The sequence below is a fragment of the Zonotrichia albicollis genome, chromosome 1 (genome assembly GCF_047830755.1).
Source record: "Zonotrichia albicollis isolate bZonAlb1 chromosome 1, bZonAlb1.hap1, whole genome shotgun sequence".
Lineage (NCBI taxonomy): Eukaryota > Metazoa > Chordata > Aves > Passeriformes > Passerellidae > Zonotrichia > Zonotrichia albicollis.
In genome coordinates this window covers 52,808,663-52,825,055 of record NC_133819.1, presented here as the reverse complement: position 1 = coordinate 52,825,055, position 16,393 = coordinate 52,808,663, and the positions used below count along the sequence as shown (strand labels likewise).

Below are 16,393 nucleotides of genomic sequence, written 5' to 3'. Positions count from 1 at the left end.
TTAATACTCTACATCCATTAACATTCAAAAATGAAAGTATCTGCAGAACCACTACTCCCTGGAGTAATTTGTCACCAGAAATAAAAAGTCTGCCTTTGAACTGAAGTAGCTTTTGGGTAGTGCAGTGAGCAAAGGAACCCATGTTAATGATACAGATTAATCCAAAGAGTGAACTTCAAGTTCATTACATTGATATCTCACAATTATAAAACCAATTCTAGTTATGTCAGATACTGTTGTGACAGCCAGTGCCTTCTTTGCCAAGTGACAGAAACTACCAACAATTTTAATTTACTGACTAGAGTGTGATAGTTTGTGCCTGCTTGTGCATCCCAGATTAGAAAATGTTCACAGCATGTTTCTTGATAAAAAAAAAAAAGATGCATTTTCTGTTTATATGGAATTTAGGTCTTTATGCTGTGAAGTGAACTCTCTTTCCAAACAGTGAATAAATGCAAGAAAAGAAGCAGCAAAAAAAGACAGGATGAGGTGCACAGCAAATGCAACACAATGCCCTTCCCTTCCCTTCCCTTCCCTTCCCTTCCCTTCCCTTCCCTTCCCTTCCCTTCCCTTCCCTTCCCTTCCCTTCCCTTCCCTTCCCTTCCCTTCCCTTCCCTTCCCTTCCCTTCCCTTCCCTTCCCTTCCCTTCCCTTCCCTTCCCTTCCCTTCCCTTCCCTTCCCTTCCCTTCCCTTCCCTTCCCTTCCCTTCCCTTCCCTTCCCTTCCCTTCCCTTCCCTTCCCTTCCCTTCCCTTCCCTTCCCTTCCCTTCCCTTCCCTTCCCTTCCCTTCCCTTCCCTTCCCTTCCCTTCCCTTCCCTTCCCTTCCCTTCCCTTCCCTTCCCTTCCCTTCCCTTCCCTTCCCTTCCCTTCCCTTCCCTTCCCTCTATTCCTCTATTAGAGGAAAAAATACCTTTTGCATTATTAGCTTCAGTCTTGCAGCACCTCCTATAATGTGTGGCATTCCTACCAGAGCTATTTTTGCTTATAAACCCTGTTTAATGCACTAAGTGAGGATTTGGGTCAGTGGATTTTAAGCGTTGTCAGGCAATGTTTGCAAAGTGCCAGCATATTCTAGGGGTGCAAACATGCCAGCTGAATTTTTTGCTCTCTGTACAATTTTTGTGCAACAGAATCCTAAGATGCAATAATAGGTTGCTTAATTATTCTCCCCCAAAACAGTATTAATAAAGAAAATATTTATGTTTTTTTCAAGACTTACTGTTCTTCTGTGCTACCATAGCCTTGATAAAGCTGGCATTAAATAACTGCTCGGCTGGACAATGGAGCTGTGATTTTCTGCCACTTAATTTGTTTGAGTTCAAAAGGACGATTTGACTTCTGATCATGTGAAAAGCATTTCATTGCATGCTGGAAAGCTGTCTGGGTTTGTATCTAACAGACTTTACAGCATGGTTGGCAACAGACGGATAATGGAAGGCTAATGAATAATGAAAAGCTGAGTGATTGAAATAGCAGAGCTGCAGGGAGAGAAGAGGGAAAGCTGGATAGAAAATGGAAAACCAAGCAGTACAGAAGTCAGGAATAACTAGTATTTTGATCAGTATCAGAGAATGTCTTCACATCAGAATTTAACCCAGTCATAACTTAAGCATTCTCCATCTGCCATCTCACAAAAGCTCTTAACTCGTTCACCAAGACATGTTTTGTACAAGTCATTCAGCTTGCCTTGAGGGAGGGTAGGTTGAAATGAATGTATTTTTCAACTCCTAGGATGATGACTACTCTTCAGTAACCTTCTCAGTTGCCATTAATTGTCTGGTGCATTCCTAAATTCCTACCTGAGCGAGGAGTGCTTAATATCTCACAATCTGCTGCAAAAACCAGATGAGAGCTGTAGCTTTGGATGCAATGAGCTGTACAGAGAGACATTGCAACACTTACTTTGTATTTATACTTCTGTGAACACATCTCTGGTTTTGCAGCAGGGTTAACTCTGTTTTCATGGTGCTCACTCTTCAGATTCCCAGCAGGGAGGAGCAGCTCTTACTTGCTGCTAACTGGTCTCTGCAGATGAAATATGGTCTCTGGAGTTGTGGTATTCACATGCCCTCTGAACAGAGAGAAGCTGTGAGACAAGCAGAGAAGAAGGAAAACACAATTCCTATCTCACTTGCTGTGCCTGGGTTGTGCTAAAGTAGGATGCAATATGGAGATTGTTTACCCAAAGTGAGGGTGTTTTGTTCCCTTGGCCTATCAGGGCCAAGTGTGTGTGTGTGTTGGACTGTCACGGGACAGTCAGGAGAGAGGAGAGATGAGTGCGGTGTGAGCAGTTGTGAGCAAGAGTGAGGGCAGGGCAGATTCAGTTTAGATACAATGTACATAGTATAGTATAATAAAATAATTCTTTAGCCTTCTGATGATGGAGTCAGGTGTATCATTCTCTCTCCCCTTTGTCCGAGTCGCCTTTGATTTACAATATGGAGTAACTGCGCCTTGAGAAGGATTCTGCAAATGTAGCGGGAATTACTGGGGCTAACACTTAACTCCCGGTGTTACCAGTGAGAAGACCGTCTCATGTCGTCAAAAGAGGGGGGCTCTCTGGCAGTCGTGGTGTTTGTGTCTGGATATGTACATTAACATGGAGGAAGGCAGCTCTTATTAATTTCCTTACACTGCCAAGCTCAGCTGTGGCTGAGGTTGGTGGTGCAAGGCTTGCTCTTACATTTGCTTTCACGATGAAAGTTACAGAGTAGGAGTTGAGTTAGAACTGTTCTTGCTGCCTCTTTTTGTGTCTCTTTTTTTGCAATGATAAATGGAAAAAGATCTTTTACTTTCTTGCTGTAATCTACTACTTTTCCTGAACTCTTATGTCACTGAAAAATTAGTAACACTGTAAATACTATCTTTTATTCTTTTCTTCACAGAATCTGTACCAAAACAGGTTCCTGGGCCTGGCAGCCATGGCGTCTCCATCTAGGAACTCACAAAATCGGCGCCGGTGCAAAGAGCCTCTCAGATACAGCTACAACCCTGACCAGTTCCATAACATGGACATCAGGAACAATTCCCATGAGACGGTCACCATTCCGAGGTCTACCAGTGACACAGACCTCGTCACCTCAGACAGCCGCTCCACCCTGATGGTCAGCAGCTCCTACTACTCCATCGGGCATTCGCAGGACTTGGTGATATACTGGGATATAAAAGAGGAAGTGGATGCAGGGGACTGGATTGGCATGTATCTCATAGGTAAGTCCCTGTTACCCCCTCCCCTTTGTGTGCCTTGCTGCTTTTTGTAGATGTAGGCATTATGGTAATGTGGGTTAATGATAGTAGTGAGCTCCCTTAACTGTAGTCTTAAAGGGTGTTTATATATGACAAGAATTTTTTCTGCTCCTTTCTGTATTACTGGTTGCAGGCCTTGTGCTCACTTTTCCTTCAGCAAAGATACAAAGAGGCTTTCTGTTGATGATTTCTTGACATTTCAAGATAAATTCATTTTAAAGCCATTTAGATGTTGGGAAAATACCTCCTGTATCAAGACAGTATAATATTTTCAGGGTTTCCTCTTGAGATTCCTGGAGTAATCTGTGACAGATGAGAGGTTTTACAAGTCAAGAATATGAATAATTTAAAAACCTTGTGAGAATGCCTTTTCCTCCATAGCCACAGGATATTTTGATATGAACAATAATTCTAGACTGAGAGAGTTTGGAATTGTCCCAGAAAGTTTTGGGCTTTTACCCTTTTATTGTGTATTGGAAGCTATATTGAGCCATGTACATTAGCATATATTTGGCTACTCCATCTAGTAAATCCAGCCTCACATAAGAGTAATAAGAAATTGTTTCAATCCATTTTTACCTGATTATTTCACTTCAGTATAAAATTAGCTTTCCTTAACCTGGTTTGGTTCCTATGGAAATAGTCCTGCTGCTGAGACTGGAGTTTATGTTAACCCTGCTCTCTGGTAAATTTTGAAAATGATGGATCAGTTTCAGATGCTTTTCTCTGTGCATTAGGGTCTTAAAAATGTAAGTTCTTGAATGTTTCTTGAATACCAGTGACTTTGTAAAGAATTGGTGCCCCCACAAAGGGAAATGTTGGTAAATTGCTTTCCTTGTCCATTTTGAAGATATGCCTAGTACTAAGCAGATATTTTAATTCTAATAGCATGGTTTCATCTTGCCCAGACAGAGAGTCAAAACCAGATAAGAATGTGATGTTGTGATAGGAGCTTTTGGAGCAGGCATAGGGGACGTCATAGGGAGCCATGGTGTTACTTAAGCACTTTAGTGGATAAAACCAAATGGCTTGGCTTCACATACTGATGGTATTGGGAACATAGGTGTTGGTGTCATGGGGGATATGTGAGAAATCACTAGATAGCAGGTCTGAGCATATAGAAGAGCCATGGTGGCAAGGTGTTAGGCATTGGAAGATAAGTTCAGGGTATTGAAGAGACTGTAAAAAGGGATACAAAAAGGGGGCTGTTTAGGACATGGAGGGAAAGGGGTGGAGGTTACAATAAGCCACGCTGCAGTACTTACTTCTTTATGAGTAACATCATAAAATGTCCTTCTTTGAAAAGAAAAGTAGACTTCTGAAATTTAAGTCTTATAGAAAAGAAACAGAGACTGGATTTAAAACAGATTCCTTGAAATCAGCCTGGTTTGTTGGCCTTAGCAGAAAATTACTTTTGTTTACAGTTAAGTTTGAAGTGAAGTGTTTTGCTGGAATAGATGAGAAGACACAGCAGCCTCCAGCACTGGGCACTGTGAAATACTGTATGCCAGTTCTGAAGTAATGCAGGCAACTCATGAACTCTTCTCTCAGTAGATAGAGGCAAAGTGTTTCTTCTCGTGGTCTGAAGTCAACAGAAAGTGCATAGGGCTGTGTCACGCTGACTGAACTTGTTCACCCGGGTTTCACAGCACAGGCATTGCATCCAGGGCTGTGAAGACACACTGTAATTTATTTTTTTTTATAAACACCATGAATACATAAAAATTTAACTGGGCAAAATAAAAATATACTGTGATACTCCTGCTTCATTTACTGTATCTAACAGGATACATTGCCCGGACACCCCAGTAAATTAAATATGCGTATTTTGAAGTGTATCCTTGCCCCTGGCTGAAAGCCTGTTGTTTATGACAATAGTCAATGGCTCATTCTGAGGAACTCCACTGCCAAATAAAAAATTAATAGTGTGTCCTGTCCCCGAGAAACCAAGAGCTGATCCTTGATGTCTTTGAAGGTGTTTTGTCTGCACTCTCTCAGGTTCCACTCTAAATAACTGAGGAAATAGCAGACAGCAGCATCCCTCATTCCCTTTATTCTCTTCCCTTCCCCTCTTGCCACTCCTGCCCCTCCAAAAACCTCATGTAATATGAGCTCTGGTTTTGGTTCCCTTTAAAGAACATGGAAGACTGTGAAGATCATTTGGGTTTTAGAGTTTGTTTGACATGGAAAACACTCAGAATCTATGAAGGTAATCGGCACTGTGGCTGTGTCCCCATTTATTAAGTAGGGGGAATGTAGGGAATGGGTCTGTAGAGGCAAAAATCTGATGAAGGCCTTTTGGGGGCTTGACTTAGAACAGCTTCAGTCTGGCAGAGTGAATGCCCTTGAGTTGCTCTGGTGCAGTTTAGGTTCATCAGGACAGAATTGCTTTCATGTGGCTGAATGACCGCACAGTCTCATGGTGGGGTAGAGACAGTTAGAGGGGTCCAAACAAAGCACCCTTCTGACCTGAAATAAAGCACTGGTGCCTTCTGTTTGTGACCAGTCCATAGGGGTGGGAGATCCAGACATCCCTAATGGCTTAGATTTGTGTCTGCATTTGCACAGATTTTGTGAGCCTGCGCTCCTGTTAAGAGAAAGAATGTTCCTGGCCTTGTGGGTACGACCTTCACAATGTGAACTGATCTATAGCTGTGTTTTGAATTGGCAGCCAGACTGGAACAAGAGAACCAAAGAAACTATGAGCTTTTCCCAGTCTGCTCAGGAGAGGATTAGTGTGGAAGCCTATTATTATCACTTGTCTGGCAGCTCTGTTAACTGTTGTGATGCTGCTGGTTATTCTAGTGTTTATCTCAATCCAGCTTATGGATACGCCCCAATCCTTTCTGTGATTGTTTGTTTGGAGCTGAAAGGTTTGAATGTAGCACTGTGTAGTATTGTGGAGAGTCATGAGTGCTGGGAAATTATTTGCATCCTTAGAATATCAGGCAGCGTGTTGTGGATTTTATTTAAGCCTTGGTGTTGGGAGTATTGGAGTTGGCATTTGTTATTTGTCTTGTGGGAGAAGGGAAAGGAAAAGACTGTGCAGAAGCTGAACAGAAGGCAGTTCTACATTGTAGGAGTTCAATTTTTGCCATTGTAGTATTCTAGGAAAGATCTCCAAATAATTTTTTATGAGTGTTGGTTTTGAAATGCATAAAACTTACTCTGTTTTCACCAGCAGCATCATCACTAAAAATTTGATGATACCAAATAAACTTCAGACTTCAGAATAATCTTTGGAAATTGGGATGGTATAAATGTCTTAGAAAAAAAAAAGGCAGAAATAATGTATCTCATATGTATTCATACTGTGGGACATTTTGGCGTGCTATTCAAAAGTTAAAATAGCCTGAAAGAGGAGTTGAGAGAGTCTTCCCTATGTAGAAATTCTGTCTGCTTGCTCCTCTTTTGAAGAGCCACAGCTCCTTTTACCACAAGATATCTGTTCTTCTCCCCTGTTGATCCATTTATGCATTCCTTAGGTTGGCCAACTGGGTAAAAAAAAAAGCAGTCTTTGCAGAAGCAGGCAAGAGCTGGATTTAGCACTGGTTATTAGACACAACATTTGCTCATGGTCTCAGCAAATGGATTAAGTAGCCAGTCAGTCTCTCAAAGAGCTGTGTAAAAAATGGTGGTCATGTGTCTCATGGCATAAAATAGTATTCACCCTGAAGCTTCCTGAAAACATCTATGTATGCATACACACATGATTTTCATGAAGAGCCATAGAAAAACTCCTTAGTTGAAGGGAGAATTGTAAATGTTGACTCTCTTAAAATATAGATGTTATTACTTCAGCACATTTTAAGATTAGCTCTGGAAAGTTGACAAAAAGAAAATATGTAAATTGGGAAAACAAGCATTTCTGAAGACATACTGTGCCTTCAGGAACGGGAATTACATTTCATTCCTGCTAAGCTTGAACTCTAGAGATGCTCTAACCTCTCCTCTATATACTATTTATCAGCTCTGAGCAATGCAGAGGAACCTCTACATTCTGTAACAAGTCATCTGAAATGTGCATTTACCTTTCCTCAAGAGAACTACAGTATTATGAGCATTCAGCAGTTTTTTAGAAACAGACCCACAGTCTAAAATATGTGTAAACACTCAAAGAGAGTTCTCTAAGAAATTTGAACGTAACAAAGCTCTGTTGCTATTTAAAAGTCTCAGGAATATAAGTTTTCTTTGCAGAAAAGCTATTTATAAAGAAAGGCCTATTGGGAAAAAAAAAGAAACTGAAAGTTATGAATAATGAAGAAAGGGTATATATTTAAAGTAAGGACTCTCATTTAGTGGCTACTGTGAGGCAGCTGGAATATTTGCAGTTATTTATCTCAAGGCTTTCTCTTTCTCTCTTATCTCATTTACTATTGCTATTTGCTACAGTATGAAGCCCCTTTAGATAAATTAATATGGGCTACTGGCAGCTGCCTGTAGATAAAGAGCTATCTTATAATTACTGTAGTGGCATTTTAGCTGCTGCTAGATTTCACTTCTGTCATCACCTCCATATCTGATGTAAAGGAGCTAATGAGAAATGTTTAAAGCAGACTTTTGAAAAAGTCATTTGTCTCCAGTGTCTTTGCACACTGATGTTAGGGGTTTATCAGGGCTAGCATTATACTTTTCTCACTCATATAAAGTAGGTTTTCTTTCTTTCAATATTTCCTTATATGAAAGCAAAACCTTATTAAAGGCTATTTATTAAAAATGTCTTCATACACAAACCTTGGAGGGTCCAATTTATTTTCCATATCTGGCTTTTTCCAGAGTAGTTCCTCTCAAATTTATATAAGTAGAAATGTCTTAATCTGCTTTAGATTTAAAACTGTTTTCCTCCTCTGTTTCATCCTGTGGTGTTATTTCTCTCCCCCAGAAAGGCAATTCACCACAACCTGACAAATCTAATAACTGTTGGTTGATAGACATTTAAACATTTGTTCAAACACTCTCTGGGTTGATTTTAGGCTTATATGGCCTGTGTTGCTGTTTTCCCCACTGAGACAAGTGGAAAAATGTACATTTTTCCTGCCATAGCCTTGGACCAGAACTTGTTTGTGTGCCTATTTTACCAAACATCCAATACATAGGAGCAGAAAGTTTTTCAATGTTGTCAGCAGAGATGTAAAATGTTAGAAACAGCAATATGCATATAAGGCTGGGAGCTGTGGGTGTCTTTTTTACAGGTCTAATCTCGAATTTAGGCTCTCTCTCCATGTTTGGCTGGTTCTCCACCTCTCTGCTTCAGATACAGCTGTCTGTAAAACAAAGCACTTCACAATGTGCCTGCTTAGAGTGAATTTTGTTGATGCCTGGATTTGTTGTGTCCTGGGGTCACCCATCTTTCCAATCCTTTCATGGCCTGTGGAAGAGAATTTCTCTGTGGTCTCAGGGCTCCTCCTCAGGAGCTCATCTTGTAGCTGGGTCTCTCTCCAGGCTGGGAATGGCAGCCATGGCTGGCTGTGATCACCTCAGCAAGTTGAGCTTCATTGGACACCTGCAATTCTGCTCCCTCTCTGAAACATCAACAGAGGTGCCCAGTGGCCAGGCAGCTTTCACTAGGCACAGCACAATTTATTTCAGGAACAGGAAAAAGTGAAAAGGTGAAAAAGTGTCAGAGGAGCAGGTATCACAGGCCTTGGCAGATACATTAGTGCAGCAGTATCGGCTCTTTGTTCCAACCTGGCTCGCCTTCACCTGGCTGCTCTTCGATCCAGTGAGAGTGATTTATCAGGCTGAGTCACTTCTTGCCTTTCCCAGTGCTGTATCTGTCTGGTGCATCCTTCAGCCAGACAAAACCTGGATATGCTGTTTACAGACCCACCAAATGTGACATGAACACAGTTAGCATTTGCATCTGATTCACCCCTTTACAAGTAGCTACAGTCAACACTTAAATGGAAGGGTTTCTGAATATTCCCAGCACATATGGCTTCTGACATGTCTTCCCTTTCACTGCTTCCAAGGTTCAGATGTCATTTGTGTTAATGTTGGTGGTAGCAATGCACCAAAAAAGCTTCTCCAGAGTGCTTACTGTAGTAGTGGTGTGCTTTATGGTCTTTTAGGGAAGTTGTAGTAAAGAAGCCTGCAGACTGCCAGTTTTTTTCCTTAAATGTATTTAATATGTAGTAGAGGTGTTTACTGTGTGCCAAAGGATTCCCATTTTCATGCATTACTTCTTCATAAAATAACAGCTCTTATGAACATCTATATAGGTGAATGAGTAGAAAAGAATTTTCCACTGCAACTATTCATGCTGAATATCAGGAGAGGGAAATAATGCAGACAGGGAGTAACTGCATCCTCATGCCTTCTCAGTGATTTCTAAGGTCCTTATGCCCATGGATAAAACTGCCTCTGTGCTGTGCAAGAATAGCCCTTATTGCTGTGTAACCCAGACTTACAGCGAAGTCAGTAATGATCACCTACTAAAATATTTTGGAAGAAATCAGTTGGGGATATTGGTGCACCAAATCCCAGATTTTGGCCTCAATCCTGCAAAAGAAGCATAATCCATGCAGCACATTGAGACCATTGACTGGATAGAATCAATCATGGCACAAACAGTGGACAGAACAGACATAAAGTTCTTGGCAGGATAAAGCTTGAAGCAGAAAGATTTGTTTTGGGGAGGTTGCCATGTGGGTTTTGAAGGTTCAGCATATGTTTTTCTTCCCTTAGTTTTCTGGTTTAGAACTAAATCCTTCCCATTCCTTAGTGTTTATAACACTTACATTGCACTGTTCATAACACTGGAATATTCCCATGCTGCCTTCCACAACTACTGTAATGACTGTGTATGCATTTAGCCTTTGTAATCTTTCTCATCCATTGATCTGTCCAGCCCTAAAGGCATTTTTTTTCTTCACTGGATATCTTTCACTTTGTAATAAGTTTATAACTGAATACCATTTTTCAGATAAAATCAATCCAGATTCTCAAGAGGTTCCTTGCACTGTGGTGCTTCAGTGTGCACATCTGAGTTGTGTTTGGATTTTTTTTGTCCTACTGCTTTATCAGATCACAACCTCCTGTCTAATCTGCTGTTCTTTCAGCATTTCTGTAAATCCATTTTCCATTTTTCCATTTTACTGCAAATTATTTCCCCCTTATTTAATGAACATTGTTAACCTGGAAAAATGTCATCCTTGTTCACATTTCATGTCTTCCAATGTCCCTTTATATCTTGTCTTCAAATTGCCTTGGGCCTGCTTTAAAATTTTCTAGCAGATTTTGTGGCTGCACTGCTGTGACCTAATCCTCATTTTCCAAATTGTACTGCAGTCAGTGGGGAGGCTTCCATTGACTGGGAGAACTTTGTTGTTATATTAAAAACAAGCAAACAAAATTCTTCCATGTTGTACCTTATCACACATCTGTATGCCCTGGGGAAGTCTGGATCATCCTTGTTTGGATTCCTCCCTCCCATCTTCAGTTCTGTGTGCAAATTGGATGTCATTACTTGTGAATAAGTTTGTGCAATGCGTAGGTGAAGTAGAGCTGTTGCTGTACTGAGACCCAAATGTGGTCCACTTGCTGCAGGGATAAGAATAAACCTGGAAGTGCAGGGGCTTTAAAGGAGAAGCCTGTAGCTGGGAACAGGCACAGCTGAAGGAGATCTGACATCTGTGTGGTGCTATCACACTTCTAAGGGTATGCAGAACCAAATGATACCAGTATTACTGGACAGATGCCCATCCCATTGCAACCTAACATCTGCTGGGGGGGTTTTAGGCCCCACAGGTTTTTATTGCTGAGCCTCCACTCCTTGCTTTCCTCCTTCCTCCTACCTTTTCAGCAGATTTGTGGTTAGAGGAGAGAAATACATGAGTGGTGGGTTGTTCTGGAGCACAGCTCCCTAACAAATAGAAGAGTAGAGTCCATTGCCATCAGCTCTGCTTTTAGCCAGGGAAGGACTGTCGCAGGGAAGGAAAGGGAAGTGCCTTGAGTGACAGAGCTCAAACTCTCAGTGTGGTTAACTCAAGTGCAAATGAGGAAGAACTGGATCCACAGCCTTCTGAAAACTTGGGCATATCATTGCCAAGATTTAATAGAGTCTCTGTAATGGCTAGTCATTTGCTTTTTTGATTGTTGTTGGTGTCATGAAAAATGAGAATCTTATCTCCCAGCAGTAATTTGGAGAGTACTGGAGTGGTAAAAGGTGATAAGCAGCTCTGAAATAAGCCAGATGTTCAAAGATAAAAGTGTTTTGCTGAAAGTTGAGACTCCTTGGTTTTGGGAGTGGCTGACATGTCATTTGGGTTTAATGTCTTAACCCAGTTCTTTCTGCTTCAGGTTTGAAATCCACCATGCCTGCATTTCTAATGTGCCTGGAGCAGTTTTATTTATGGCCACCATCTTTTGCCCTTGATAACCAAGAATTGTTCTAACTTTGCCAACTGACTCTCCATTTTATTACAGTTTATCTCCCTTCCTACTTTGTTTTCATCCTTCTCTTGGCATACACCTCTTCTCCACCCATTGTTCACATTTCTGCCTCCCATTTGTTTTTTTCTCTAGCTGGGCAAGGGGTTAATTTTTGTGGGATTAAAATGGAGCCATTCATGTGCTTGAAAAAAGCATATGCAAAACTCTTAGATCGAGAATTGAGCTTGTAGCACCAGTGAAGGATTAGGCCTTTGCTTTCCAGAACTCTTCTCCCTAGGAAGTTATAGAAGGAGGAATGCTAACTCTAAATTGCTGTATATTAATTGCCTGCAGCAGAAATTGGCAAATGAATTAACAGTGAAGTTTCAATCCACACTGGAGCTTAATATATAACAGCTGAAGTCAATAGAAATGTTCCTAACTATTATTTGTGATTTTTTAATGTGGCATCCTTGTAAATAAGAAGTTGGGATCTGCATCTTTGGTATATGTTTCTCATTAATAGTTTCTCTTCTGCAGAGTGGTGACAGCTTGTATTGTACAGATCTTTGGAAGAGCAGCTTCCAAAGGGCTGGGTTTTGCAATGCAAAAGGATTGCAAAAAGAAACACTTTCATGACCTGATACAAGCCCCACTTGTGTATTGCAGAGGTTTTTGTCATCATTTTGTGTTTTTCTTCGTGTGATATATTGGGTGGTAAGAGAATAAACATCAAAAATATGAAGCTTATTTATGGCTTACCCCTTCTATTATTATTTTACTATAGAATATTATTTTATTGATACTTTATGAAGGGTCTGTAACTGATGGCCTGTGAAGACTGGCTAAGGGAGCTGGGGATGTTTAGCATGGAGGAGGCTTAGGAAAGACATTATCACTCCCTCTAACTACCTGGAAGGAGGTTCTAGCCAGGTGGGGCCCAGCCTCTTCTCCCAGGCAGCCAGCAATAGGATGGGAGAGCACCATCTCAAGCTGCTCAAGGAGAGGTTTTGGACATTAGGAGGAATTTCCTCATAGAAAGGGTGATTAGGTATTGGAAGGCTGCCCAGGGAACTGGTGGAGTCGCTTAATGAAGGTGGGTGTTTAATGAAGGACTGGATGTGGCACTCAGTGCCATGGAATAGCTGTCAAGGTGGTGTTAGGGCATAGGTTGGACTCAATGATCTCAGAGGTCTTTTCCAACCTAATTGATTCTTTGATTCTGTGAATTATGAAATCTCTTTCCTGCAGCTTTCCCTGCTTGTTGCAAAACAGATCAACCAGAGCTCAACCTCTTTTTACAGAAAATTATTTTTTAAATCATTTTTCTAGCTGTCGTTGTATTTCATAGTACAGATATACATATTGACCAAAAACACTTTTAAATTTCAAACTAATGCAAATTTATTTAGCCGAAGACTAGAAATCCTTATGTAATTTCAGAATTACAGCATTTCCTTCTCAGAAGGGATCAAGACATGAAGTCTAGCTTTTCTTTTTGTACCATAATTGCATTACGTTTACAGGAAGCAAGTGTTGTAGTATGTAGTGTTAAATCAAATTAGTGATTCATAAGAGACTGGAATACTGTATCAAGTTCAGGAACCTGTCTGATGTTGTATTCCTGTCTCTTGTTAATTATTTGTTTCTTTGAATGTAGCACATGTTATTCTAAATTTCATAGTTGTTAGACTTTGAGAATGTGAAAAGATAGGCTAGTCATATACATCAGCAAAATATTGTTTGAGAAAGGGGAGTTTATTTTTAATTTTTGCCTCCTAAGTCAAACCAAATAGACTAAAAGGATCACTCAGATATTTGTAATTTAGACTCCATCAGTCTTTCTGAGGAGGATGTATTGACTATCTGGTTGCTTCTCTGTGGGAATTTCAGACAAACTTTCATATACGAAGGTCCTGTCTGTTTAGTGTGGCTGCTGACAGCACTTGAAGTCCCCATTAGATTATTCACAGATCTTTTTGAGGGTGGCCTTTATCAACATTTTCCCTAATTCCTCTGAAGAACAGCATGTTTTTTGTCAATTGGATTCTGTCTTTCATCTAAAAGATAAGTTTCTTTGGTGGCCATGGTTCTTTATCTCTGTAGTGCTTATGAAGTATATTGGGATGCTCAGCATGGACGTGACAGCACAGAATATTTTTAGCAGTAGAAGGCTGTGCTTGGCAGTGTCTGGTTTGGTGAGGAGAGGCAGTCCATCAGCTTGCTACTGGTTCCCAAAGCACTTGCTGTCATTTGCTGCTAGTGTGCCTTGGTCCCTCTGGCTGCTATTTGGAGCCAGGCTGCCTGGCTCCTGGTTGTGCGTCACCTTCCTCGTTTCCTCCAGGGCCTGTGGGAGGTCTGTGGGAGCTGCTGCTCCTGTCCCAACAAAGTCTTGCAGGTCTGCAGCCACCTCCCCTCTCAAGCAAGAGGCAGCTGGCACTTCTGCATGCCCAGGGGCAGGGGAGCAGAGACCAGTGTCTGCCGGCTCCCTGTCTTAGACACCCTCACCATCCCCAGCTCTATCTCCAGGAGTAACTAATGATGTTCAAAGTGCACATCCCAAATACTCCCCCATTTTCATCCTGAATTAGTAAGTAAGCTGTCTGCTGTGCAGGGAAATGAAGCCACAGACCTAAGAGCAATTGCAAAGCGTTTGCTTTTTGGACAAGCAGAGCCAAACCCAAGCTATGCAGAGGAATCAGATAGCTAGTTTAAAGGTTAATCGCATTTCAGAAATAGAGGGAGGGAGATGCATTACAATGCTTCATTGGAAAAATGTCAAAAGGCATTAGCTGCTGCCTGAAATATATGAAAGGGAACAGCATTAACTTTGCTCTTCATTTTGCGTGGAGGTGAAATGAAGTATTTCACCATTTACCTTTGGGAATTAAGATGTAACATGCTTTAAAGGTCAGTTCCTTTGTTTGGGGGATTCTCAATAGAAACAGGAAACAAAATTTGTTTTCCTTTGCACATACTTTGTCACCTTAGCATATCATACCACTATATGCTTACCTATGGCACGAATATTGATAAATACATGTACATACATCTGTCCTTAGTGCCCTAAGCAGCATTGTATTTCACATGCACAATTGTCTTTGTCAATGTGCTACATACATAACGTGTGTGTTCAGGGAATTGCATGCCTGGAATAGTGTTACTTGCCAATTAAAACAGGTCGACCAGGCATATTCATACATTCCAGCCTCCTGACGAGTTTCAATTACTGCTATTTTTAACTTGCCAGAGGATATTTCTTTCTTATCTTTCACCTTCCAAAAATACATACCTTCAAAAACTGGAAGAGCAGAACTGCCATTTTGGACCTGAATGTATTCTTCTAGAGATAAAATTTTTCTGGCTTAAAAATGCCAATGAACGTAAATTTCTACCAAATTAAAATAGTTGGTTTTTTTTTTTTTTTAATTAGGGACTTACCTCTTTCAAAAGAGACAGACAGGGTTAAAACTGACTGTGGAACAACCTACCTATTGATTTCTAAATCATGACATTTTAAAATATGTTTTCTATACAAATTGGTTTTATACTTCAAGGCTTCACTACTCCTATTCAGGTGCTCTGCATATTGCAGAGCTCCATAAACTCATACTAAACTATCCTTTCTGCTGTCTGAGCCTGTATTCCATCAGTGGCCACTGTCCATAAACTGTGTGCACATGACTAGCTCCATGTATGTACCCCTTCCCTGGGCACCTGCTTTTCTCTGGATGCTTCCCACACACCCCTGTCTCTTGCCTCCATGGCAGGAGGCAGTGTGCAGGTGTTACTCAGCAGGAGCAGTTTGTTCCAGATTTCCTGTGGTCTCACCTGTCAGCTGTAACCATAGACTGGCTTGCTTGTCCTTCCCTTCCCGTGGTCTTCTACCTTGGGCATGCAGATGGATAGTGGCCCTTCTTCTCAGCCTGGTTTTCCAGGCTTCCTACACTTTTTCAACAAAATAGTCCTAGGAAAGGGTTTTCTGGAGTCATGCCCATTGGCTCAGCCTGCAATAGGGATGTGATTTAGTTTTGGTATGGGCATATGTCAACATCTCTGTCAAATTAGAGGGGTTTTGTGTGGCAGAGTTCACTCTGCCTTTGTGCCAGCTGTGGGAGGCAGCAACAGTGGAAGTGCCAGCTGGTCTCCACAGATACTGCCTATGAACACAGTATTTTAAAGCTGATTTTGGGATCTCCAGTGCCACCAAGCTCTGGCCTAAAATGCCTGCAGTTTCTTAAGCAAGACCATTGAGTCCAGCTGAGCTAAGCCTCCTTAAGCAAGCATGGTATTTTTTAAGTAGTGTATTTTGAGGGACAGTAATTACCCATGCATCATCACAACATGGCAGGCATTGGAGCATCTCCAGCAGCTTACAGAGACTAAATATGACAAATAAACATCACAAGTGATGAAGCCAGTGAGCAGCATGCTGGAACTGAGGGATACTCTCTCTGCCCCATCAGGATGAGAGCCAGGCAGGGTTCCCAGGCTCCAGGTCTGTGCAACATTTCAGTATATGCTAACCTTTAAGTATAAAATGTTTTCCCTGCCAAAGCAAAAGGGACAGGGTTAAGTCTTCTCGCAAGCACATAATGTTCCTATTTCCACAGAATGATGTACATGATCCTTGATCTGTATCCAGGATGGTCCTTTACTAGAGGTATTCATAAGTAAACCAATGTTCTGAGAGTAACAGTTGTATACTTACCTGCTTTTTTTAGATACATATAATTTGGAATTTAAAAGAAGACACAACCAGCTATAAAGTATAA

General features: G+C 41.1%; 1 protein-coding gene across 8 annotated transcripts in view; it reads left to right on the top strand.

The window, feature by feature from the left end:
• The window catches only part of HECW1 (HECT, C2 and WW domain containing E3 ubiquitin protein ligase 1), a 250,519-nt gene that overhangs the window by 83,690 nt on the left and 150,436 nt on the right, over nt 1-16,393 (top strand). For all 8 annotated transcript variants that reach the window (XM_074541380.1, XM_074541369.1, XM_074541375.1 and 5 more), the window contains one exon: nt 2,885-3,209. In XM_074541380.1, the coding sequence (XP_074397481.1) occupies nt 2,885-3,209 (325 nt within the window). The remainder of the gene's footprint in view (nt 1-2,884; nt 3,210-16,393) is intronic.